Source organism: Ahaetulla prasina, chromosome 13 (assembly GCF_028640845.1).
Source record: "Ahaetulla prasina isolate Xishuangbanna chromosome 13, ASM2864084v1, whole genome shotgun sequence".
Taxonomy (NCBI): domain Eukaryota; kingdom Metazoa; phylum Chordata; class Lepidosauria; order Squamata; family Colubridae; genus Ahaetulla; species Ahaetulla prasina.
Genome location: NC_080551.1, coordinates 21285638 through 21309205, shown reverse-complemented (window position 1 = coordinate 21309205; position 23568 = coordinate 21285638). Strand labels below are relative to the sequence as shown.

The following is a 23568-nucleotide window of genomic DNA, read 5'->3' as shown; positions in this document are numbered from 1 at the left end:
GTTGTTGTTGTTTTTTTTAAATATACTTCACAGATACCCCAAAAAAGCTAAGGGAACGAGATGCTGCTTCTCGCCAAAACAGAGAAGTGCAGTAACAATAGTACTTAGACTTATATACCGCTTTACAGTGCTTTATAGCCCTCTCTAAGCAGTTTAGGGGACTGGAGGATAAAACATATGAAGAACGGTTGCAGGAACTGGGTATGTCTAGTTTAACAAAAAGAAGGACTAGGGGAGACATGATAGCAGTGTTCCAATATCTCAGGGGCTGCCACAGAGAAGTGGGAGTTGGGCTGTTCTCCAGAGCACCTGAGGGTAGAACAAGAAGCAATGGGTGGAAACTGATCAAGGAAAGAAGCAACTTAGAACTAAGGAGAAATTTCCTGACAGTTAGAACAATTAATCAGTGGAACGACTTGCCTGCAGAAGTTGTGAATGCTCCAACACTGGAAATTTTTAAGAAAATGTTGGATAACCATCTGACTGAGATGGTGTAGGGTTTCCTGCCTGGGCAGGGGGTTGGACTAGAAGGCCTCCAAGGTCCCTTCCAACTCTGATGTTATGTTATGTTATATGTTATGTCGTGTGAAAGCAGTTGGGAATGATGGGGGTGCTGGCTGATGGAAATTCAGAACTGGGTCGTAGCTATTGCTAGGGAGGGCCGTCATAGCTTCAAATGATCACAAAGTGACCGGTTGTAAGTCAAAACCTACCTATTTGGGCAATGGGGCATGTGTTTCGGTTTATGCTTTATTGCAGAGATGTCGAACCTTGGCCATTTGGGTTGCTTTTAAGACTTGTGGACTTCAACTCCCAGAATTCCTCAGCCTGGGGAATTCTGGGAGTTGAAGTCCACAAGTCTTAAAAGTGGCCAAGGTTGGACATCCCTGCTTTAGTGCAACCAGATACATTTTCCTTCTTCAAATCAAGATTTTAATATACCTGAGAGAGTCTCGTCTCTGCTTTCCCCTTTAAACAGATATCCCAGATTTTCCAGGAAAAGCTTTGCTCAAGGTAACCTGTAAAATCTCTTGGTTGCTTCAGCAGTTGTAACTAATTTTAGGGGTGCCAGCAGCTGGTTCATATGTATGTATTTCCCAAGGGTAATTTCTATTTTGCTATTGAGTTTTCCAGCCGTTTTATAATTGTCCGAGAGAGGTGTGGACGGAGACATCCAAAGGATTTGATGCTTTTATCAAAATGACCAAACACATTGTGCTGTCACACTGCGAGAGCTCTGCCCCTTTGTGTCTCCATGCAACAAGATGTGTGTGCGAAAAGGGTGGAAATTACAGTATCACCCTTGTTGTCATGTTTCTCATACACACATACCCCCCCCCCCGGCAGCTTCTGGTTGTGCACCAGCCGAATGACCATACTAAATTCACAACGGAAGGGGAGTTCAAGAACATGGGGAAAGCAATATATAGAAGGGATTTTAGTTAATTCATCGCATTTTTATTTATACAAAAGAATCCTTAACCCATCCAATACAAGTACTTCTCAATTTTAGTATATGTGCTGCCGAAGCGAGCACGTATGTACTTCTCTACTATGTCATCGAGTAGTAAATTCCACCATCTTGATTGGTGGAGGAAGATGAAATCTCCTCTTAGATGCTTCCAGGGGTTCAAAAGTGGCAGGAAACGGAAGTCATACAAAAGCAGCTGGATTCTACCCAGTTAATTTGTTTGAGGGATATACAAAGAAATGCCTATACAATAGAACAGCTGGGTGACGAGTCCAGAAGTCGCAGTAGCAATAGCAGGTAGACTTATATACCGCTTCACAGTGTTTTTACAGCCCTCTCTAAGCCTAGTGCCCCCAACAATCTGGGTCCTCATTTTACCGACCTCGGAAAGGATGGAAGGCCGAATCAACCTTGAGCCGGTCAGGATCAAACTGATGGCAGTCAGCAGAATTACCCTGCAATACTGCATTCTAACCACTGCGCCACCAAGGCTCGTTTCGGCTCGATATGCTACCAAAAAGTAACTCGGCATCACTAGAAAAATATTAGATTAGAAAGGGCTTATACTCTCAACATCTAGAGACATCTCTTAGTAAAAACTTAAACTCACTTCTCTTCCTGTTATGAAGGTCCAGTGGTTTCCAGGGAAAGCTACCCAAACCCTTGTCCCTACCTTTGTGGCATCTTTCATTAGCCTATGTGTGGAATGTTAAGGAAACAACACTACTTCCAAGTATCTGCTCAACTAATTGTGAGCGAGAGGACTCCTGCACTCTTTGGTTTGGTGCAAAGTTTGTAGGATTCTTAAATGCACCTTGTCCCCGTGCATCCAATAGGTTGACTAGGCCACTCTACAAGCAGTTCCAAGCTGGCCGTCTCTTCAAGATTCCTCGGCTTGTTCAATGGGTTGAATTTGCTCCTGTGGTTTTACACTAGATGAGAGTTCCTCAGGAGGAGGAGGTTCATTGGGTTTAGGCTCCAAAGGTAAGGAAGGAGCCTTTGTCAGATGAGTGGAGCTTCCAATAACTGGAGAAGGAGAGAGAGCACAAAGCAGTGATACCGATATTCTTCTGTTCCGGTTAAAAAGCGGTGAAATGAATATTGATATTATCGCTTCTTTTATGATGCTGGAAGGTTAACATTTCTGTACTTCATTATTGATCTCTACTACCACTTAAGTTTATTTTATGGATCTGTTATGCTTTCTCGTTACCAAAGGAATTGAAACATGGTAAAGAACCTAAACATCCACAGAGGTCTGAGACGTTTGAATGTCCCTTTAAGATTGATTTATATTTTGTATTTCTTAATCGCCCATCATCCTCGGAGAGGTGGATGCACTAAACGACTCAATTAGGGCTTATTAGTCCGTCAAGAATTTTCCACCTTCCCATTCTTCCCTGCCATCCTTTTTTACTTTGTTTCCTTCTTTAATTAAAAAATTCTCGTATGTACAATTTTACAACTCTGAATTTGGTTCTTAAATCACTCAACTGCTTCTCCTTCCCCCACTCCGGGGCCACCACCTTGAAGAGACACGTGTTGTAGGCTTCCTTTCTACTTCTTCCTGTTCATATTCTCTCTTTCTCTCTCTGCTTCCCTGCCATTAACGAGACAAAAGGGAAATCTTATGCGGCTTCTTTTCTGCGAAACTGAGTCGAGATTTCATCGGAGGGTTTCCCCTCTTATCCTTCTCTTTATTTGGGTCAGATGAGCTCTGCTGCTTAATGATTTTTGACCCCTGTTGTGTTATGTTGGTGGCCCCAATTTAAATATTTAAAATATTTGTATAGCCACCCATCTTTCAATCAACTCTGGGCAGCTCCCAATCAAAATAGATAAGGAAATATCTGATATGAAGGAGAAGAGACGGCTATGGAATCAAGATATGATGCTCTACCTAGCTCTAGTTATGGCTACCTTTCCTTTTAATTGGGTGAAATCCAGCAGGTTCTGACAAGTTCTGGAGAACCGGTAGCGGAAATCTTGAGTAGTTTGGAGAACCAGCAAATACCACCTCTGGCCCCAGAGTTGGGTGGGAATGGAGATTTTGCAGTATCCTTCCCCTGCCTTGCCAAGGCAAGCCACGCCCACCAAGCCACGCCCACAGAACAGGTAGTAAAAAAAAATTGGATTTCACCACTGCTTTTAATCAGGGGAAACACTAGATACAAAGATGTGGCTAAACCAGGGGTCTCCAAACTTGGCAACTTTAAGACCTGTAGACTTCAACTCCCAGAATTCCCCAGAAGTGCCCATGTCTTAAAGTTGCCTAGTTTGCAGACCCCTGGGGTAAACCAACCAACCATTACCAAGATATGTCGGGGGCCACTAAAAACAAGCTTTACTGAGTAGCTCCCAGTTCTCAGAGTCCTTGAGAAGAATCGAGAAGGCAGAACGGATTCTGCTTAAGCCAACGAGGGCCAGGAGACCTACCTTGACCCATGGTCTTTGCGTAGCCAGCTGCAGAAGACATTGCCTGCCCCAGAGCTTGATTGGAACCCAATGGCTGCGCACTGGGTGCAGCCCCTCGTGGCTTCGGTTTTGAGTCTTTACCAGGTTTAGCCCAGATTGCAACGTCTCCAAGCTGTAAGGAAGTGCCCAGTCTCTGGGCTATGTCCACCATCTGACCACGCAAGAGGAAAAGAAGAAGAAAAACTGAATGCCTGGTCAAATCTCCTGTGGCAGATTTTACCTGAGCCCTGTGCCAATTTTTTCCTTTGCTGAAGGAAATAAGAGAACTGTGAGAGATGCTTATATATCCGTTCAGAAAAAGGTCTCGATTTGTCAGCGATTGCCAGACGCCGTTTTAATATTTGAGAGGGATACACATGGAATCCTCTTAACTTGAATAAGGTACAGGTTTAAGATGCCCACTTTCAATAACAGAGGTATCGTCTGTAACAGAACACCTCTGGTTTAGGTCAACCACTCTGCTCCCCTGCTGTGGAAGCTCCCTTTAGTAGTTTACAATCAACATACCTCGGGGTCAAAATCCAGGGTGCTCTCTTTTAATGCATGGACCTTTCTTTGCATCTCGTAGTACTGAGCAACAGCCTCCTCCTTATCACCTTGATTGTACAGCAGGATTGCGTAATTCAGGCTGATGAGTGGGTTGCCCCTGTAAGCCAGAAGAAACACAGTCTTAACCTTGAAGTAACAAACATCGATTTATCTGGCCAGTTAATGGAGGAAGTAGGTAAATGTGACCAACTGCATTGTAGTCACCAAATTTTTTCACACAGAAAGGATTACAGAGGCTTGATTTCTGTGATCATGTTCAAGGCAGTGGATCAGAATAAGGATAGGAAGAGAGAGAATAACAGAGTTTGAAGCGACCCTTGAGGTCTTCTAGTCCAACCCGCTGCTCAAGTAGATTTTTGCTACCGGTTCTCTGAACCACGTGCCTTCATCACTACCGGATCAGGCGATCCAGTTGAAACCGGGAGCATTTCACCCCTGCATTGACCCCCTCTTCTTTTGTGTCAGCCCCTCAAATATTGGAAGACTGCTATTCTGGGAGTTGAAGTCCACAGCTCTTAAAAGTTGCCATGGCTGAACACCCCTGCTCTTATCAGCATAGCTTTTCTTTGAGTTCAGCGAAAGCCCTCTCTAAAATTAAGGAAGTAGAGAAGACATACGTGTCCAATGATGAAGCTTTCTGATAGGCTAGCCTCGCGTTTTCAAGATCTTCAAGATTTGTCAGGGCAACTAAAATAAGGAAAGAAAAGGGGGGGGGGAAACGGAAGGGTTTTATTAGCTTCCTAATATGGAGAAAAACTGAATTATATTTCACCCTTGAACCAATGACGTTTCCGATTTAAAGAATGAACGTCGTCCTCACTCTTATGGTGAAATTATCTTAGTATAATTGTTTTTAAGAAGATCATTAATAAAAACCTGATGTCTGAGATATAATATCAATGACTACTAGCTATCATAGCAAAGCAGCTGTTTCCAGAGGCAGGAATCAAGAATTTTAAATAAGGAAGCATGGAGAGCAAGGGCAGCATCGATACCTGCTAACAACATATAAAGTTCTGCCAACTTTGGCTGGAGGTGGACAGCTGCGCTGATGAAGTGGAAGGCTGAAGCATACTGGTGCATTGTCAGGTGGACCAATCCAAGATTGTACAGGGTCTTCCAATCAAAGGGTGCCAGGTAGTTTGCCCGTTTCAGGCAGCTGATGGCCTGTGGAAGAACATTGTTTGGTCACTGGGATGCCCCAAGGTCACCTTCTGGGCCTTGGCTGCCTCTACAAAACAACACTGTCCTTCTCCAAAAGAAATTCTATTTTTCACCTGCAAATCCTGGGTAAGGTGAACATAATGAGATGTAATTCAATCTGCTCTGACTGATCCATCCACTGAGAGACAGTTTGGTGTAGTGGTTAAGGTGCTGGCCTAGAAACCAGGAGACAGTGAGTTCTAGTCCCCCACTTTAGCCATAAAAGCCGGCTGGCCAATCACCAGGAGAGAGTGAGTTCTAGTCCCACCTTAAGCCTGAAAGCCGGCTGGGTGACTTTGGGCCAATCACCAGGAGACAGTGAGTTCTAGTCCTGCCATAGCCAGGAAAACTAGCTGGATAACTTTGAGCCAATCACTTTCTCTTAGCCCAATCCACTGCACAATGTTGCTATGTGGTGGAAAATTGGACCAGGAAGAGGTATTATGTAAGTTTGCCGCCTTGAGTTACTTCTAAAGCAGGGGTCTCTGGGAGTTGAAGTCCACAAGTCTTAAAGGGACCACGGTTGGAGACCCCTGGCATAGATAGGTAAATGAGTGCCAGTGCAGAAATACATGTCTTTTTGTCTTGCGCTGACTGGAGAAGGGAGCGGGCAAAGACAATTTTCCTTCCTCTTCCTCTTCCCTAGCTCGAAGGTGCTTCCCAACCCCAGCAACAGGGCAAAGTGGATCTGAGATGGGTGGCACAGCCGACCTCCGAAGGTCACGTGTGATACAAGAGGCCATACTTCGGTAATTTTTTGCTAGAGAAGAGCCAATGAAGTGTCGAATGTGGCAAGGTAGCTAAATAGTTCAGATTTTTTTAAAAAAGGAAAGAAAGAAAAGCTGTCAATTGCTCAGCGGGGGAAATAAATCCCCTTTCAACACGGACCCTCGCTCACTCGGAACAGTTTGCATATCAAACAGTGTGTGTGTGCACCCCCCCCTCAAAAAAACAACAACCCTCAAGAACAAGGTTGGGGGTTCAGTGACTGAGAGATTCTGGTGCCTGATCGAGTATTCACAAAACCTTCAAATCAGGAGGCTCCAGAGAGAAGATGCCAGAGGCAGAACGCACAACGGGGAAATGGAGAAGCAGCAGGGGTGCCTTCCTTGCTGTTTCTTATTTTCTCCAAATGTCGGGGCGAACAAGATACATCCTCCTCCCTTCTTCCTCTGTGTGTGTGTGTGTGTGTGTGTGTGTGTGTGTGTGTGTGTGTGTGCAGCCCCCCTTCCCCCCCTAGCCAGAGGTCTTGAAAGGAAAGCAATGCACCAGGAAACAGACAAAGTAAAAAAACGGTGAAGAAAGGGCACCCAATTTTCTCACAACCAAGGAGCACAGCAATGTGAGAAACACAGACAGGTAGTCCTTGACTTACGACCATTCGTGGAGCCACTGTTCGAAGTTACAACAGCATTGGAGAAAGTGACTTAAGGCTGTCCTTCACACTGAACGATTTTCACAGCATCGACAACGTTCGGGCCGTTTGGCAACTGGCGTGTATTGATGAGGGTTGCAGCGTCCTGGGGTCATGTGGTCGCCACTTCAGCAACCTCCCCAGCCAGCTTTTGGCAAGCAGAGTCAATGGAGGAAGCTGGATTCACTGAACAACTGCGGTGGTTCACTTAACAATCATGACATGCTGGCGCAGTGGTTAGAGTGCAGTATTGCAGGCTAATTCTGCCCAGTATCAGCAGTTCGATCCTCAAGGTTGACTCAGCCTTCCGTCCTTCTGATGTCGGCAAAATGAGGACCCAAATTGTTGGGGGCAATATGCTGACTCTGTAAACCTCTTAGAGAGGGCTGTGAAGCGGTATTAAGTCTAAGTGCTATTGCTACTTATTTTCCTTCCTTCCTTCCTTCCTTCCTTCCTTCCTTCCTTCCTTCCTTCCTTCCCTTCCCTTCCCTTCCCTTCCTGTGGTCAAATGCAGCATTCCAGGCTAACTCTGTCCACTGCCAGCAGTTTGATCCTGACCGGCTCAAGGCTGACTCAGCCTTCCATCTGTAAAGCACTGTGAAGCGGTATATAAGTCTAAAGGCTTTGTTATTGCTATGGCAAAAAAAAAAGTTGTAAAATCGAGCACGGTTCCTTTAATATCTGCCTGGTTTTGCAATGGAAATTCTGGTCCCAATTGTGGCCGTAAGTCAAGGACTACTTATATACACCTCCCTGCTATAGAGGAAGAGAAAGAGTCAATGGGAAACTGAGGGAGGGAATTTCTGTTCTTCCTCCTACTGAAACATACAGGGGGGAACAAGAAACAGGAAGGCAACACACTCACCGCCACGTATTTCTTTTTGCCAAAAAAGCACATCCCGATGTTGTTCCAGAGCAGGGGGCTCTCAGGAACAGTACAAGCCACAATCCGGTACTTGCTGAGAGCCATGTCGAAATCCCCGTGGGTTTGCATCATACTGCCAGCTGCCAAAATGGCCTTTGAAAGACAAGAAGCCCAAATGAAGTAGGCCAACGAAGAAAACCTTTTACAGATTAACAGAGTTGGAAGGGACTTTGTAGATCATCTAGTCCAGCCCCCCGCCCAAGCAGGAGACCCTACACCGTTTCTGAGAGATGGCACTCTAGTCTCTTCTTGAAACACTCCAGTGATGAAGGCAATTCTGTTCCATGGGTTGATTGCTCTCAGTAAGAAAATTCCTCCTTATTCCCAGGTTGAATCTCTCCTTGATCAGTTTCCATCCATTATTCCTTGTCTGGCCTTCAGGTGCTTTAGAAAATAGGTTGACCCCCTCCTCTCTGTGGCAGCCCATCAAATATTGGAAGACTGCTATCATGTCTATTTCTATTCTATATTCTATATTTCTATATCAGGTCTTATTCTATTCCATTTTGTTCTGTTCTATCAAGCTATTTCCTAAATCTGCACTACTATTAATCTTCTCACCGTTCCCATCACCCATCTCCTTCCAGTTATGACTGTATGACTGTAACTTTGTTGCTTGTATCCTTACGATTTATATTGATATTGATTGGTTCCTGATTGCTTATTCGTACCCTATGACTATCATTAAGTGTTGTACCTTATGATTCTTGATGAAGGTATCTTTTCTTTTACGTACGCTGAGAGCATATGCACCAAGACAAATTCCTTGTGTGTCCAATCACACTTGGCCAATAAAAAATTCTATTCTATTCTATTCTATTCTATTCTATTCTATTCTATTCTATTCTATTCTATTCTATTCTATTCATGTCTCCCCTGGTCCTTGTCTTCACTAGACTAGCCAGGCCCAGTTCCTGCAACCGTTCATCATATGTTTTAGCCTCCAGTCCCCTCATCATCCAGGTTGCTCTTCTCTGTGGTCTTTCCAGAGTCTCAACGTCTTTTTTAGAGTCTGGTGACCAAAACTGGATGCAGTAGAATAAATAAACAAATATGGCACAAGCACCATATTTTCAAGAAGCCAAAATGGAGAGGTGTGGCCTTAAGGCTCAGGAATGCATCCAAAGGTAGAGACATTGCAAAAACCTCTGGGAACAGTTGATTGGGGGTATTCCGGGGGCCGATCCACCTGCCAATCAGCTTTTTTCTTATTTTCCTCCCCAAAAACTAAGGTGTGTCTTATACTCCGAAAAATACGGTAAATAAAAAGATAATTATGCATATACCCACATATATTATATGCATTTACCACCTTTTCGTTCTGGCTCTTTCGTTTTTACTATCCCATTCTTGCTGTCTCCGACATACTTTCGCATCGCTAAAATGCTCAGCTCTGATTTCCATGTCACAAAAGGGACAGAAACCCGTTTCACACACTGCCATTTATTTTTTGCTTATTTCAAAAAACATCCATCACTCTGAACGTTTTTACCCTCATTTGGATATGTTAATATTTCTGTTTTCCAATTTTTGTAAATAGCCTAGCAAGATAAATTAATTGACTTGTCATTTATGCATAACGTGCAGTTATTCATTTTCTAACCTCTAAACACCATCACATTTGTACATTTCATCATAATTACATTAAACCAACAAGGGGATATATTATATCTTAATTCCGTCTTAGCATCAAGCCGTTTGTTAAGCCAGCCATGCATTTTCATGCCTCCTTTACTTCCACCTTAGACTATTTATTCCTCAATGTATTCAACAATTAACTTTTAAAGTAAAGGTTCCCTTCGTACATATGTGCTAGTCATTCCCAACTCTAGGGGGCGGTACTCATCTCCGTTTCAAAGCCGAAGAGCCAGCGCTGTCTGAAGACGTCTCTGTGGTCATGTGGCTGGCATGACTCAATGCCAAAGGTGCACAGAACGCTGTTCCCTTCCCACCAAAGGTGGTCCCTATTTTTCTACTTGCATTTTTTACCTGCTTTCGAACTGCTAGGTTGGCAGAAGCTGGGACAAGTCACAGGAGCTCACCCCGTTACGTGGCACTAGGGGTTCAAACCACTGAACTGCCGACCTTTTGATCGACAAGATCAGGGTCTTAACCACTGAGCCACCACGTCCCTTTTAACTTTATACTTTAACTTTAAAAATGTACAAAAAACGCTCATAACTTAAGCCTGTCTTCCGATTCTCCAACTTACCTTATAGTTGCAGGGATCAAAGGTGAGGGCGTTTCCAAGGTATTCAAAGGCTTTCTGATAAATCTCCAGCTAAGAAAAGAAAAAAAATGTGCAAAGACATATTTATTACTGTGGATTATTCTACTGCAGGGGTCCTCAAACTACAGCCCGCCAAAGCCATGAATCCGGCCTGCGCGGGACCATGAGGCTGCCCCACCCACATTGCCCCACCTACCCGTCGGACCCCACCTGCCTTCTGGAGGCCAAAAATGGGATGCACGGAGGCAACCCGTTTTTGGCCTCCCCAGCCGAAAGAGAGAGAGAGGGGGGGAGGGAGGAAGGGAGGGAGGGAGGGAGATACACACACACAAGTCACTCACCCACCCCACAGGCAGCCACATCCCTTCACTAACCTGTTTTCCACCCCCAGGAACATAAGAAATTAAAAGTTTGTGTGTATTGTTCAATGGACTGCTAAACTGGCCACGCCCACATATTTACATGACCATCTAGCCACAGCCACCCAGCAGGTCTGGCCACCCACCAGCCAGAGGGACCGTGAATTGGCCCCCTGTTTAAAAAGTTTGAGGACCCCCGTTCTGCTGTCACTGCATTTGGAGAGAGGCGTTCCTACACATTATATTTCGGGTCTGAGAGGAAAGAGTCTTCAGTCTACAAATTAGATGTCAGGTAGAGTATGTGACTAACTTAACAACGGCAGTGATTCATTGAACAACCGTGGAAAGAAAGATGGCAAAATGAGTCAAAATTCACTTAACAACCGTCTGGCTTAACAGCAGAAATTCTGGGCTCAATTATGGTCTTAAACCGAGGACTACCTGCATAAGTACCTAATGAATGAATTACCAAAGTTTCATACCTCGAGGTAAAGCAAGCCCAGGATTGTAAGGAGCTCTGTGTTTTCAGGGGAGAATCTGCAAAACACAGAAATACAGATTGCAGGGTTTTAAAAGTGTCTGTTGCCATCATTAAATCCAAACAATCATTCATTCCTCTGCAGGGGAAGGAAGGAAGGAAGGTGGCCCAAAATATCAGAGCACTTGAGGAATATCCATGTTTTGTATGCCGGTGATTAAAAATACAGCCCCTTTTTAATGGCAACCCATAATTAGCCAGTCAAAATAGGCCTGCCTCCAGTTTAAAGTCAATTTAATTGGATTTGGATTAGAAGTTTAGGGGCTGACCAACCCATGAGCGTGCCAGAGATTGTGCTGGGTTTTGCTCTAGGCTGGCAGATGGAGGAGGCTGTTGTCCAAAATTGAAAAAAGGACGGTTTTCATAACCTTCCCAGATTCAAGAAAGGAAAGTGCCTTCCCAGTTGCAATGGATGGCTGTGAAAGTTGGACCATAAGGAAGGCTGAGCGCCAAAGAATGGAGGCCTTTGAACTCTGGTGCTGGAGAAGACTCCTATGAGTCCCTTGGACTGCAAGGCGATCAAACAGGTCAGTCCTAGAGGAGATCAACCCTGACTGCTCTTGAGAAGGCCAGATCCTGAAGATGAAACTCAAATGCTTTGGCCACCTAATGAGAAGGAAGGACTCCCTGGAGAAGAGCCTAATGCTGGGAACGATGGAGGGCAAAAGAAGAAGGGGATGACAGAGAATGAGGTGGCTGGATGGAGTCACTGAAGCAGTTGGCATGAGCTTCAATGGACTCCAGAGGATGGTAGAGGACAGGAAGGCCTGGAGTAACGTTGTCCATGGGGTAACAATCGGTTGGACACGACTTCGCAACTAACAACAACAAAGTGCCTTCCTGTCTTCCAGGAAATCCCTTTTGCTTCACATTTAATTTCAAGACCCCTGGTTCTAGGCTGGCAGTTGGAGGAGTGTATTCAGGATAAAAAAACACCTTATGCCACCATCTATTGCAATGTCCTTCCTGTTAAAGACTACTTCAGCTTCAATCACAACAATACAAGAGCAAACAATAGATTTAAACTTAATGTTAACCGCTTCAATCTTGATTGCAGAAAATATGACTTTTGTAACAGAGTTGTTAACGCTTGGAACACACTACCTGACTCTGTGGTTTCTTCTCAAAATCCCCAAAGCTTCAACCAAAAACTGTCTCACCCCATTCCTAAGAGGTCTGTAAGGGGCGAACATAAGATCAAAAGCGTGCCTACCGTTCCTGTCCTAAAGTTCCCTTTAGTTGTATTCATTTTATGTATTCAATTCATGCTTATACTTATATATATATGCTTATATAGTTACTTTCATGCTTATGCTTATGTATACTGTTGTGACAAAATAAATAAATCAATAAAATAAATAAATAATGAAAAAAGGACGTCTCCCTCCACGCCCTAAAAAGGAGGAGAAACGAAGAAAATATCTTACTCCACTGCTTTCTTATAGATCTCAACGGCTGCGTCTCGGTCCCCCTCCATCAGGTGGATTCTCCCCAGCGTCATGTATGTCAGGTCATGTCGGTTGAGCTGCAAGGCATTGTTCAGCTGATCTTTGGCCTGAATGCAAGCGAGAGAATGGGCTGGGTTTTAACACTGTTACTCTGAGCCGATCCGAACGTGGTGGCTCTTATTCTGGCTTGAACTGAAATAGGTCTGTCCCTCCCCAACAATGTCAAGCAACTGCTTGGGGAGGGTGGGGGGGGGTGAGGAACAAAATACATCAACTAAATCTTCTAGTCCAGCTTTCTGCTCAAGGCAAGAGCCTTAACTGTCCTCCATGGTGGCTTCCAAGCCTTTGGTGCTTTATTCTCCCAGCCCTCCTGTAAAACTTAATTAGGGGTGACGTGATTGCAATGTTCCGATATCTCAGGGGCTGCCGCAAAGAAGAGGGGATCAACCAATTCCAAGCACCGAGGGCAGGAGAAGAAGCAAATGAATCAAGGAGAGAAGCAACCTAGAACTAAGGAGAAATTGATTGTTCTCCCGACAGTGAGAACAATTAATCAGCTGAACGATTTGCCTCCAGAAGTTGTGTGTGTGTGTGCTCCAATACTGGAGGTTTTTAAGAAGGGATTGGGCAACCATTTGTCAGAAGCGGTGTAGGGTTTCCTGCCTGAGCTGGGGGTTGGACTGGAAGACCTCCGAGAGTCCTTCCAACTCCGTTATTCTGTTATTATTCTAATAATTCATTTCACAAAAGTTGGAGGATAAGCTGCTTTCTTCTCTCTCCTTCTTGTCCTTCTCCCCATCCATGTCCGGGGCCACTGAAATGCCGGTAACTGAGTTGGGGGGGGAGGGAGGGGGGAGCTCTGAGCTGAGACTAGAGTTGCAGTGAGGGTGAGGAAGGGACAAAAGATCCCAGTGGGATTTTATAGGTCATCCTGCCCAAAAGTGCTGATGCCAGCGTGAACTTCAGGATTGATGAAGTGCGCAGAGACAATGAAGTGCCTCCATTGGGGAGGCATCGGTTGGAAAACCTTGCTCCCTTCTCCCGCAGACCCAGCTGGTGGAATGGAAGGAAAAGCTTGCAGGTTTCTGAGATTTCTCCCCCAGGCCCATTTAAAAAGTGGGGGGGGGAGAGGGAGAGAAAGAAAGAAAGGCAGGCTTATCGGTTTTCTTTTCTTTTTTTAAAAAAGATGACTTTATGTAACACAGCATATTTCTTACTAAAAGGTATAAACAGCACAGCACTCTGTAGACTTCATTATATTTCATAGGCTGGTGTAAGTTAGCGTAAAAGGGACAGAGGGAACTCCTCAGCCTGACAGCAAAATACACCAGCAAGCTTCCCTTTTAAAGGCAAACATCACCCCAGAGGGAAGGGATGGACCGTTTCCCCCCCCCCCATGGCTTGAGAGAAGCAAGCCAAGAATTCTCCCTTAATAAAATCTTGGCTTGGTCTTAGCAACTAGAACAAAACAAACAGGTTCTGACTCGGGGGACTGCAACATCACTGGAAGAGGCAACCTCGGCACAAGGAACAGGGAGCCTCATTAACACCCAAATGTCTGAACTGGGAAGGGACAGGAACCAGTTGGGCCCTTTAGAACAGGGGTCTCCAACCTTGGCGACTTTAAGCCTGGCGGACTTCAACTCCCAGAATTCCCCAGCCAGCCAATTCCCCTTTGCTGACTGGGGAATTCTGGGAGTTGAAGTCTGCCAGGCTTAAAGTTGCCAAGGTTGGAGACTCCTGCTTTAGAGGGCTAGCTGAAGCTTCAAGATGGCATACTGTATTTTTCGGAGTATAAGACGCACCTTTCCCCCCAAAAAAAGAGGGTGAAAATCTGGGTGCTCTTATACTCCGAATGTAGCCCTGCCCTGCTTCTCAAACGGAGGTTTCAGAGGCTGGAAAAAGCATCAGAAAGGAAGCTTCAGAAAAAAAGCCCCCAAATAGAGCTTCAGAGGTTTTTTTTCTGAAGTTCTGTTTTGGAGGCTTTCAGAGGCAGAAAAAAGTTTTTTCTGAAACAGAGTTTCAGAGGCAGAAAAAAAAAAGCAAAAAAAAAAAAAGCAAAAAAAAGCAAGGCACAGAGCTCACAATCAAGGAACCCGTTGCCAAAATTCACCTCTGGGAACAGCTGATTGGGGGTATTCCGGGAGGCCGATCCACCTGCCAATCAGCTTTTTTCTTATTTTCCTCCCAAAAAACTAAGGTGCATCTTATACTCCGAAAAATACGGTAAGTCTAACTTGGAGGTTCTCTTTCACAGGGCAGCTTAAAGGCATTAAGTAATGAAATGAAGATTCTGGCTTTTTAAATAGCTTTGGATTTTGGAGGATTTCTGGAAAGTTGGGACTTAAGAGCTGAACGGCCCATTTTTTACCTTGTTGAAATATTTCAGCTGCATGTAGCACACTCCCAAGTTATGGAAGATCTCCTAGTCATAAAAAGAAGGGAGGTTTATAAAGTGAACGGAAACCATTTCTCGTTGCGCATCGCAAAACGCTGATGTCAAGCTCGCAATCGACCCCAAAATTCAAGCAAGCACACATCCTTGAAAATCTCCTGAAAGATCAGGAACGATGACAAAGACATTAAGATAAGCTTTTCTCAACCTGCTGCTCTCTTGAAAGACATCCTAGATGAGAATGCCGGGTGTTGAAATTCAATGCTCAAGGACAGGAGGTTGGGAAGGATGACCGAGACACAAATATAATGAAAAGGGCAACTTAGTAAAGGTTTAGTCCAGGGGTGTCCAAACTTGGCAACTTTAAGACTTGTGGACTTCAACTCCCAGAATTCCTCAGCCAGGTTTGCAAATCTAGACCAGTGTTTCTCAACCTCAGATGCTTTAAGATTGAGAGGGGGGGGGATTTCAATTCCCAGAATGCCCCAGCCAATTCTGGGTCCCCACATCTTAAAAAGTGGCTGTGATTGAGAAACACTGATTTGGACAGTTACGTTTGAATGTACTGTATGGATGCAGGAAATAAAACGTTGGTTCGATAGCAATATCAACAAAAAAGGTGGATCTGTTTAGCACGTAACTATGTTATTTCAAGCTGTCGGGTTTGCTGCTGAAACAGCGATAACATTTAGACTTATATACCACTTCATAGTGGTTTTATAACCCTCTCTAAGCGGTTTACAGAGTCAGCATCTTTGCCCCCAACAATCTGGGTCCTCATTTTATTGACCTCGGAAGGATGGAAGGCTGAGCCAACCTCGAGCCTGGTGAGATTCGAACTGCTGGCCGTCGGCAGAGTTAACCTGAAATACTGCCTTCTAACCACTGAGCCACCACAGCTCTGTGAAACACTATGAATCGCACAACTGGCCAACATTTGAGTCCAGTTGATATCCATCAGGATGAAAGGATGAGTGCTGAGAGGATACGGGGTCTATCCACTTAGAAAATTATTTCTTCCAGATGGGGAATAATTGGGAGATGGGAGCCTTGGGTCTGTCAACCAGAGACAACCCTGCTTCTTCTAGTTTGGAGACCATCTGGAGATGGTTGGATGTCCCATCTCAGACTTCCCTTCATAGGGCCCAAATCCTGCCTTCATCTTTGCCGAAGAACAGCCTGTCCTTGCTCAGGTGTTCCTCCCATATGAAGCCAAGCTGTGGACTTACACAGATCGTCCCCGACTTTTTTTTTAAATTTGCATTTATATCCCGCCCTTCTCCGAAAGACTCAGGGCGGCTTACATTATGTTAAGCAATAGTCTTCATCCATTTTGTATATTATATACAAAGTCAACTTAAGACCACAATTTCTCTTGCTAAGTGAGACATTCGTTAAATGACTTTTACACACTTTTATGACCTTTCTTGCCACGCTTGTTAAGCGAATCACTACAGCGGTAACATGTTTGTTAATCTGGCTTCCTCCCTGACTTTGCTTGTTAGAAGTTTGCAAAAGGGCAGTTCGGCAGTTCGAATGCGTGAGCAGGGGGTTGGACTAGATCAGGGGTCTCCAACCTTGGTCCCTTTAAGACCTGTGGACTTCAGCTCCCAGAGTCCCTCAGCCAGCAAAGCAGGAGTCTCCAACCTTGGTCCCTTTAAGACCTGTGGACTTCAACTCCCAGAGTCCCTCAGCCAGCAAAGCAGGAGTCTCCAACCCTGGTCCCTTTAAGACCTGTGGACTTCAACTCCCAGAGTCCCTCAGCCAGCAAAGCAGGAGTCTCCAACCTTGGTCCCTTTAAGACTTGTGGACTTCAACTCCCAGAGTCCCTCAGCCAGCAAAGCAGGAGTCTCCAACCTTGGTCCCTTTAAGACTTGTGGACTTCAACTCCCAGAGTCCCTCAGCCAGCAAAGCAGGAGTCTCCAACCTTGGTCCCTTTAAGACCTGTGGACTTCAACTCCCAGAGTCCCTCAGCCAGCAAAGCAGGAGTCTCCAACCCTGGTCCCTTTAAGACCTGTGGACTTCAACTCCCAGAGTCCCTCAGCCAGCAAAGCAGGAGTCTCCAACCTTGGTCCCTTTAAGACTTGTGGACTTCAACTCCCAGAGTTCCTCAGCCAGCAAAGCAGGAGTCTCCAATCTTGGTCCCTTTAAGACTTGTGGACTTCAACTCCCAGAGTCCCTCAGCCAGCAAAGCTGGAGTCTCCAACCTCGGTCCCTTTAAGACTTGTGGACTTCAACTCCCAGAGTTCCTCAGCCAGCAAAGCAGGAGTCTCCAACCTTGGTCCCTTTAAGACTTGTGGACTTCAACTCCCAGAGTCCCTCAGCCAGCAAAGCAGGAGTCTCCAACCTTGGTCCCTTTAAGACTTGTGGACTTCAACTCCCAGAGTCCCTCAGCCAGCAAAGCAGGAGTCTCCAACCTTGGTCCCTTTAAGACTTGTGGACTTCAACTCCCAGAGTCCCTCAGCCAGCAAAGCAGGAGTCTCCAACCTTGGTCCCTTTAAGACTTGTGGACTTCAACTCCCAGAGTCCCTCAGCCAGCAAAGCTGGCTGATGAACTCTGGGAGTTCAAGTCCACAAGTCTTAAAGGGACCAAGGTTGGAGACTCCTGGACTAGATGACCTCCAAGGAACCCTTCCGACTCTGTTACTGTTAGTAAATATAAATCAGTTGCCAAGTGTCTGAATTCTGACCTGGTGACCGTGGGGCTGTTGCAATGGCGGTGGGGAAAACAGTCCCCAGGCACCTTTTTTTAGGGCCGTCGTAACTTTGAACGGTCGCTAAAAACAAACGGCTGTAAATCGAGGACTACCTGTATAATAGACACCTTTTGGGGTACTGAAACCGCATTTTCTCCTGCAAACCGTCCACCGGTTTCATCTTAGATGTTTCTCCACCTGAGTCACGTTTTTAAGAAGTGGCTGCTACTCATTTAAAAAAGGGGGGGAAAGATATATATCAAAAGCGATTTGTCCCTGTCCAATCCCGACAATCCTCTTTTGAAATAGAAGAAGAAGAGCTTCACACGTACCCAGTCCTTCTCGTTGTGTTGAGCTGCGTCGTTGTAGACTTCGATAGCTGCTTTGTGCTTGCCCAGGAGAAACCTGCAACACATCGGCTCTTTCGTTTTTTGTTTTTTTTCTCAGCTTGTTTACTGGAGATTAAGGGTTCGTCAGTCATGGGATCAAGGGAGCTTTGAGGAAGCCACTTTATTCTCAGACATAAAAGAGCCGCCAAGCGCTGCCTGAAGAATTATAATCTTTTGCCACCAAAAAGGGACAGTACAGGTAGTCCTTGACTTACGAAGGTTCATTTGGGGATGGTTCAAAACGACAACAGTCCGGGAAATAAATGGAGTGCTTCACACTTACGACCGTTGCAGCATCCCCCGTGGTCAATTCAGGCGCTTGGCAATATTTATGACGGCGGCAGTGTGCTGCTGGGTCACGCGATCCCCCTTCTGCGACCTCCTTGACAAACAAAATCGACGGGGGATCCAAATCCACTTAACAACCGCGGGACTAACTTGTCAACGGCAGTGATCCACTCAATAACCGTGGCAGGAAAGGCCATAGAATGGGGCAAAGCTCAATTGACATCTGTTTCGCTTTGCGATGGAAGTTTTTTTGGGTTCGATGGGGGTCGTAAGTCAAGGGCTACCTGTAATCTCCTCTGAGGCGAGTTAAAAAAAAAGGATGTATTGCTCAGGGTCATATGCCAACAGACAGGTTTTCTGGAGAAAGGGAATAATAATTGATTGTCTTCTGGATCTGCTTGGGAGCTTCCTTGACCCATCAGGCAATGGAGCCCTGAATCATTGTGCTGATCCAGCTATGTTCTGAAGCAGGGGTCTCCAACCTTGGCAACTTTAAGCCTGGAGGACTTCAACTCCCAGAATATCCCAGCCAGCTGGCTGGGGTATTCTGGGAGTTGAAGTCCTCCAGGCTTAAAGTTGCCAAGGTTGGAGACCCCTGTTCTGAAGCATGCAGTCAAGGAAAATACAAGCTGGGAATGTCTATGGAGATTCTCAGTCCTCCAGGGCATGGCTGTCCCAAAGGTGCCTTTTCAAGAGGCAACCGGCCTTTCTGGTTTTTCTTTGAAGACATTTCGCTTCTCATCCACAAAGCTTCTTCAGCTCTGACTGGATGATGGTAAGGTAAAGGGTAAAGGTTCCCCTCGCACATATGTGTTTGTCGTTCCTGAATCTAGGGGGCAGTGCTCATCTCCGTTTCAAAGCCGAAGAGCCAGCGTTGTCCGAAGACGTCTCCGTGGTCATGTGGCCGGCATGGCTCAACGCCAAAGGCGCATGGAACGCTGTTCCCTTCCCACCAAAGGTGGTCCCTATTTTTTCTACTTGCATTTTTACGTGCTTTCGAATGGCTAGGTTGGCAGAAGCTGGGACAAGTAACGGGAGCTCACCCCGTTACACGGCAGTACTAGGGATTTGAACTGCTGAGCTGCCGACCTTTCGATCGACAAGCTCAACGTCCTAGCCCCTGAGCCACCGCGTCCCTGGATGATGGTGGGGAACGGTATGAATCCTGAAGCAGCTTCTTGGGATGTCCAGTTGCCTCTTGAAAAAGCCCCCTTGGGGATTATGCACATACTGATGCCAATGCCATTGACACCCTCTTCACGAGTCCCCACTCCGTATGACATCTTAAGACAGGAGGAATAAAATTACACTTACAGGGAGCGGGCCACCTGCTTGAGGTTGTCTGCACATCGAGGCCTGAGAATAGCACAAGTCTGGAAAAGCTCCAGAGATTCGTGAATTTTTCCTTCCAAGCGAAAGATCAAAGCTGGAAGTAACATTGCCACAGCGCGTTAATCAGGAGGATCCCGTGTTCGTATTTTAATATTAACGTTTTCGTTTCTGCTAATGCTTAACGGAACAAGTCTGTCCTAAACGGCAGCCTAAAAATGTTTCAGATATATACAGGAGTGAACAGGGAGCTCAGGTATCCTTCTCTTGGTTATACTTCTATTCAAAAATTGCCCCTTCCCAGAACTATTTTTAATTTTAAAAACACACTGGAGTTGCAGCAGATAAGCTGATGAGTAACGTATCGATCGCCCCAAGGCTGCATGGAGACGTGATCCAGATTCTCTTAAGTCGCTATAGGTAAATTAATTTTTGAATCATTTCGTGTCTACCCTTCACCAAACAACCAGCGAGGCTGTGCAAATATTCTGCTCTCAGGTTTTTCTCTCAAACAGGAGGTGCTGGATTATTAAAGCACTGTAAACTCTGACGATCCCCAAAGAGGGGGGCTGCGTGTTCTTACAAAACACATCAATGCAGCTTGAAGCTTGTTTAATCACGGAGTGGCTTTTCGCTTACCTTGAACGTAGACGGCGTATTCACACATTCCTTGGGTTTCCTGCAGTTGCTCTTTTATGGCAATCTGAACGCCAAAAGGAAGAGAGATTCAATCGTGAGAATTTTTTTTATTTTGGAGAAGAGTGTTGTGGACCGCCAGCAGCTTGCGTAGCTGGCAACTGAGTCGGACAGCGGTGAGGCTGAGGAAGAGCGTGGGACAGTCCTGGAGGCTGGGGAAGGCCCAGACGTGGGCTCTGCGTCGGAGGCTGAGGTGGGGCCAAAGCCATCGGGGAGTGAGATGCGGACTCCAGAGCCTCCAGAGGCTGACAGTAGTGAGGCAGAGGAACAGGAGGAGCCTGTTCCTAATGCACGCATGAGAAGAGCTGCCAGAAGGCAAGAGCAGCCCAAGCAAAGAGGACGACTCGGGTATAGGGCCAAGAGATGATTGGCCCCTCCCATAAGGCTTACAAGACCAGCAACGGCATTTGGGCTCTTTGCCGGAAAACAACGTGGATAGCTTTGTCTTGTTGCATTTGTTTTGTATCGGAGTCTTCTGAACTTTTCCCAAGAAAGGCCTTTGGCAATTTGCCTAATTGGACCAAGGTTGGTGATAGGACTGAGGAATTGTGTTGGGAGGAATTTGTTTTAGTTTAGTTGAACTACACTGAGAAGGAAACAATTCTCAGCTGTTCGAATAAAGTTTGTTTTTACCCTGACTTGCGTTTCCTACTACCTACTTGGGCCTGGGTCATAACAAAGAAGCAGAAGGTCATTGACAGTCCATTGACTGTCCATGTAACATTGACAGTTACAACAGCCACTCAAAGATCGTGGTGAGTCTTTGGAGAAGGTTGGCACTGAAACCTAAAATGGGTGTCTGTTCTGACCTAGGCTTCCTGAGACAGTAAAAAGCACACAATTAGTCCCCAAAAATCCTCTTTTTATTTCAACGGCTGTGAATTCTGTTCATTCACAGCCTGTTCATTCTCATTCTGTTCATTCACAGATGAGTCACAAATAGTAGTAAAGAGTCTGACAGAAGTCTTGCATAGTCCTTCGGGATAAGGCTGATAAGCATCCACCTTTATATCCCTTGACACGCTGCCAAAGACCTAATTGGCAATTAACTTTGCAAGGCCACACGGAGCACAGAGTCAGAACAGAGCTTCAGAATTTAAACCGACCAGCAGGAACGAAGTTGCTTCCTGCAAAGGCTCACGTGCCTTTGCTCCTCCGTTATGTCTTATGGGAGGGGCCAATCATCTCCAAGCCTTACTCCCGAGTCGCCCCTTTTGTCTTAACTGTTCTTGTCTTCTGGCAGCTCTGCACATGCGCACTCTGGGAACAGGCTCCCCCTGTTCCTCTGCCTTGCTAATGTCAGACTCTGGAGGCTCCAGAGTCAGCACATAACTCCCAGATGGCCCTGGCCCCATCTCTGTCTCCGATGCAGAGCCCTCGTCCAAGCCTTCCCCAGACTCCAGGACTGGCCCACGCTCTTCCTCAGCCTCATCGCTGTCCAACTCTGCTGCCAGCTCCGCAGGCTGCCGGCAGACCACAACAGGATGTGAAATGAATAGTAACAAGTGATTCAATAGGATGGGAAGGGAAGGGAGGGGGTGGGGTGGGACAGGACGGGACAGGCAGGGCAGGGCAGAGCAAAACAGAACAGAATTCTTTATTGGCTTTTGTCTCCATTGAATAAGCTCACAGTGTACATATAAACAGCAAGTTGTAGGTCATAGGCCATAAATCGTAATTGTAATCATTAATCATAAGTTACAAACAACTTGATAAATCACAAGAAACCAATGGGAGAGTGGGAAAGATGAGAAGACGAGAAAAGATGAGAAATGAGACAGTGCTGTGGGAATTAAGTGTTCAGCAGAGTGATGGCCCAGAGAGGAAAAACCGATCTTTATGTCTAATTGTTTTGGCATGCAAGTGTTGTAAGTAAAAAACAGTCCTTTGTCAGGAAAAAGGCCATTCGGGTGAAACACAACTTATGTGTCACATATTTCTTCCCCTCTTCCGTGACAGGTTTCATACTGCCACACAACACTTCGCAACTTGATGCCAGATCTCTCTGATAAACTGCTGGCTAGGGAAGACTTATTTTCCCCCCCACTGTGTGGCATTACCCAGAATTTAGTGTTATCCCAATCAGCTTCAGAACATACACTGGGTGGTAATCCCGGTTAGCGCTAGCCACAGCTAGTCACACTAGTTAGGATTCTTGGGAGAGGTGGGTGGAGAATGGACTGTGCATACAGAAAGGAGGGAAGCCAAACCTGGCTTGGAGAATCATGGAAAACGGAATTGAACGCCATCGTGGGAACAAAAACGCCATCCTCTTCTCTTGCTGAGAATGGTTGTTCAAGGTATGACATGTTCCTTTGTGGTTGGCACTTCACTCAGTCTTAACTGATGACTGCCTTGGCAAGTCCCTGCAATCTTCTTGGCAACCTTTTTGCAATATGTAATATGTTGGCCCTTTCCTTCTTTCTAGAGCTGAGAAAGAGCGACTGGCTCAAAAGCCTCCCGCCCGTGCCTAAGGCAGGGCTCCAAGCCCAGGGGATTATAATCACGTCGCCAAACTCGTTCCTACCTTACATGCATCGTAATCTTTGCGCACGTAGTACAGGTGGATCAGCCAGTTCCTCTTCTCCAGAATGGGCAGGTCGGGCACTGCGAAAGAGGAGGGCAGAACAAATCTTTAGAGCCGGGTTTCTCAAAGCTTAACGACTTTTAAGATCTCTGGATTTCGACTCCCAGAATTTCCCAGCCGGAGATCTTAAACCTGCCGAGGTTGAGATTTAAATAAGCCACTGACTCGGGCTTCCAACCAGGGTGACATGAAGCAAAATCTGATTTTCTTGCTCCAACGTGGCAGAAGGCAGCAGTAGGACACAGAGGCCGGGCTATGTAGGGGGAGAAGATTTTTGAAAGATTGCTGCAGGAGACCCAGAGATGCTGAAGATGTCACAAAGTCATTGTAACCACTATTCCTATCAGATACAGATTAGATACAGATACAGATTAACAGAGTTGGAAGGGACCTTGTAGGTCATCTAGTCCAACCCCCCGCCTGAGCAGGTGATCTCGCTTTCCAATCTCCTTTCTGAGTTGTTGTTCAAAGCAATTCGTATCTCAGCGAAAACAACCTCATGGCAAAAACAAAGGCAATACAGGCCTTACGACAGTCCGTTTAGTGACCGTTCAAAGTTACAACAGCACTGAAAAA

The 23568-nt window shown here is 45.8% G+C and overlaps 1 protein-coding gene across 10 annotated transcripts in view; it reads right to left on the bottom strand.

Moving 5' to 3' along the window:
• Positions 1–1433: 1433 nt before the first annotated feature.
• BBS4 (Bardet-Biedl syndrome 4) overlaps positions 1434–23568 on the bottom strand; it is a 40753-nt gene continuing 18618 nt past the window's right edge. For 2 of the 10 annotated variants that reach the window (XM_058156216.1, XM_058156222.1), the window contains exons 3-16: positions 22933–23012; positions 20349–20412; positions 19695–19806; positions 18036–18108; positions 14984–15037; positions 12592–12719; positions 11109–11163; positions 10250–10318; positions 7978–8130; positions 5491–5662; positions 5113–5182; positions 4454–4592; positions 3908–4097; positions 1435–2497 (exon numbers count right to left, since the gene is read on the bottom strand). In XM_058156216.1, coding sequence (XP_058012199.1) covers positions 2352–2497; positions 3908–4097; positions 4454–4592; positions 5113–5182; positions 5491–5662; positions 7978–8130; positions 10250–10318; positions 11109–11163; positions 12592–12719; positions 14984–15037; positions 18036–18108; positions 19695–19806; positions 20349–20412; positions 22933–23012 — 1505 coding nt within the window. In that variant the 3' untranslated portion in view covers positions 1435–2351. The other 8 variants (XM_058156220.1, XM_058156221.1, XM_058156219.1 and 5 more) reach the window with 7 other exon arrangements.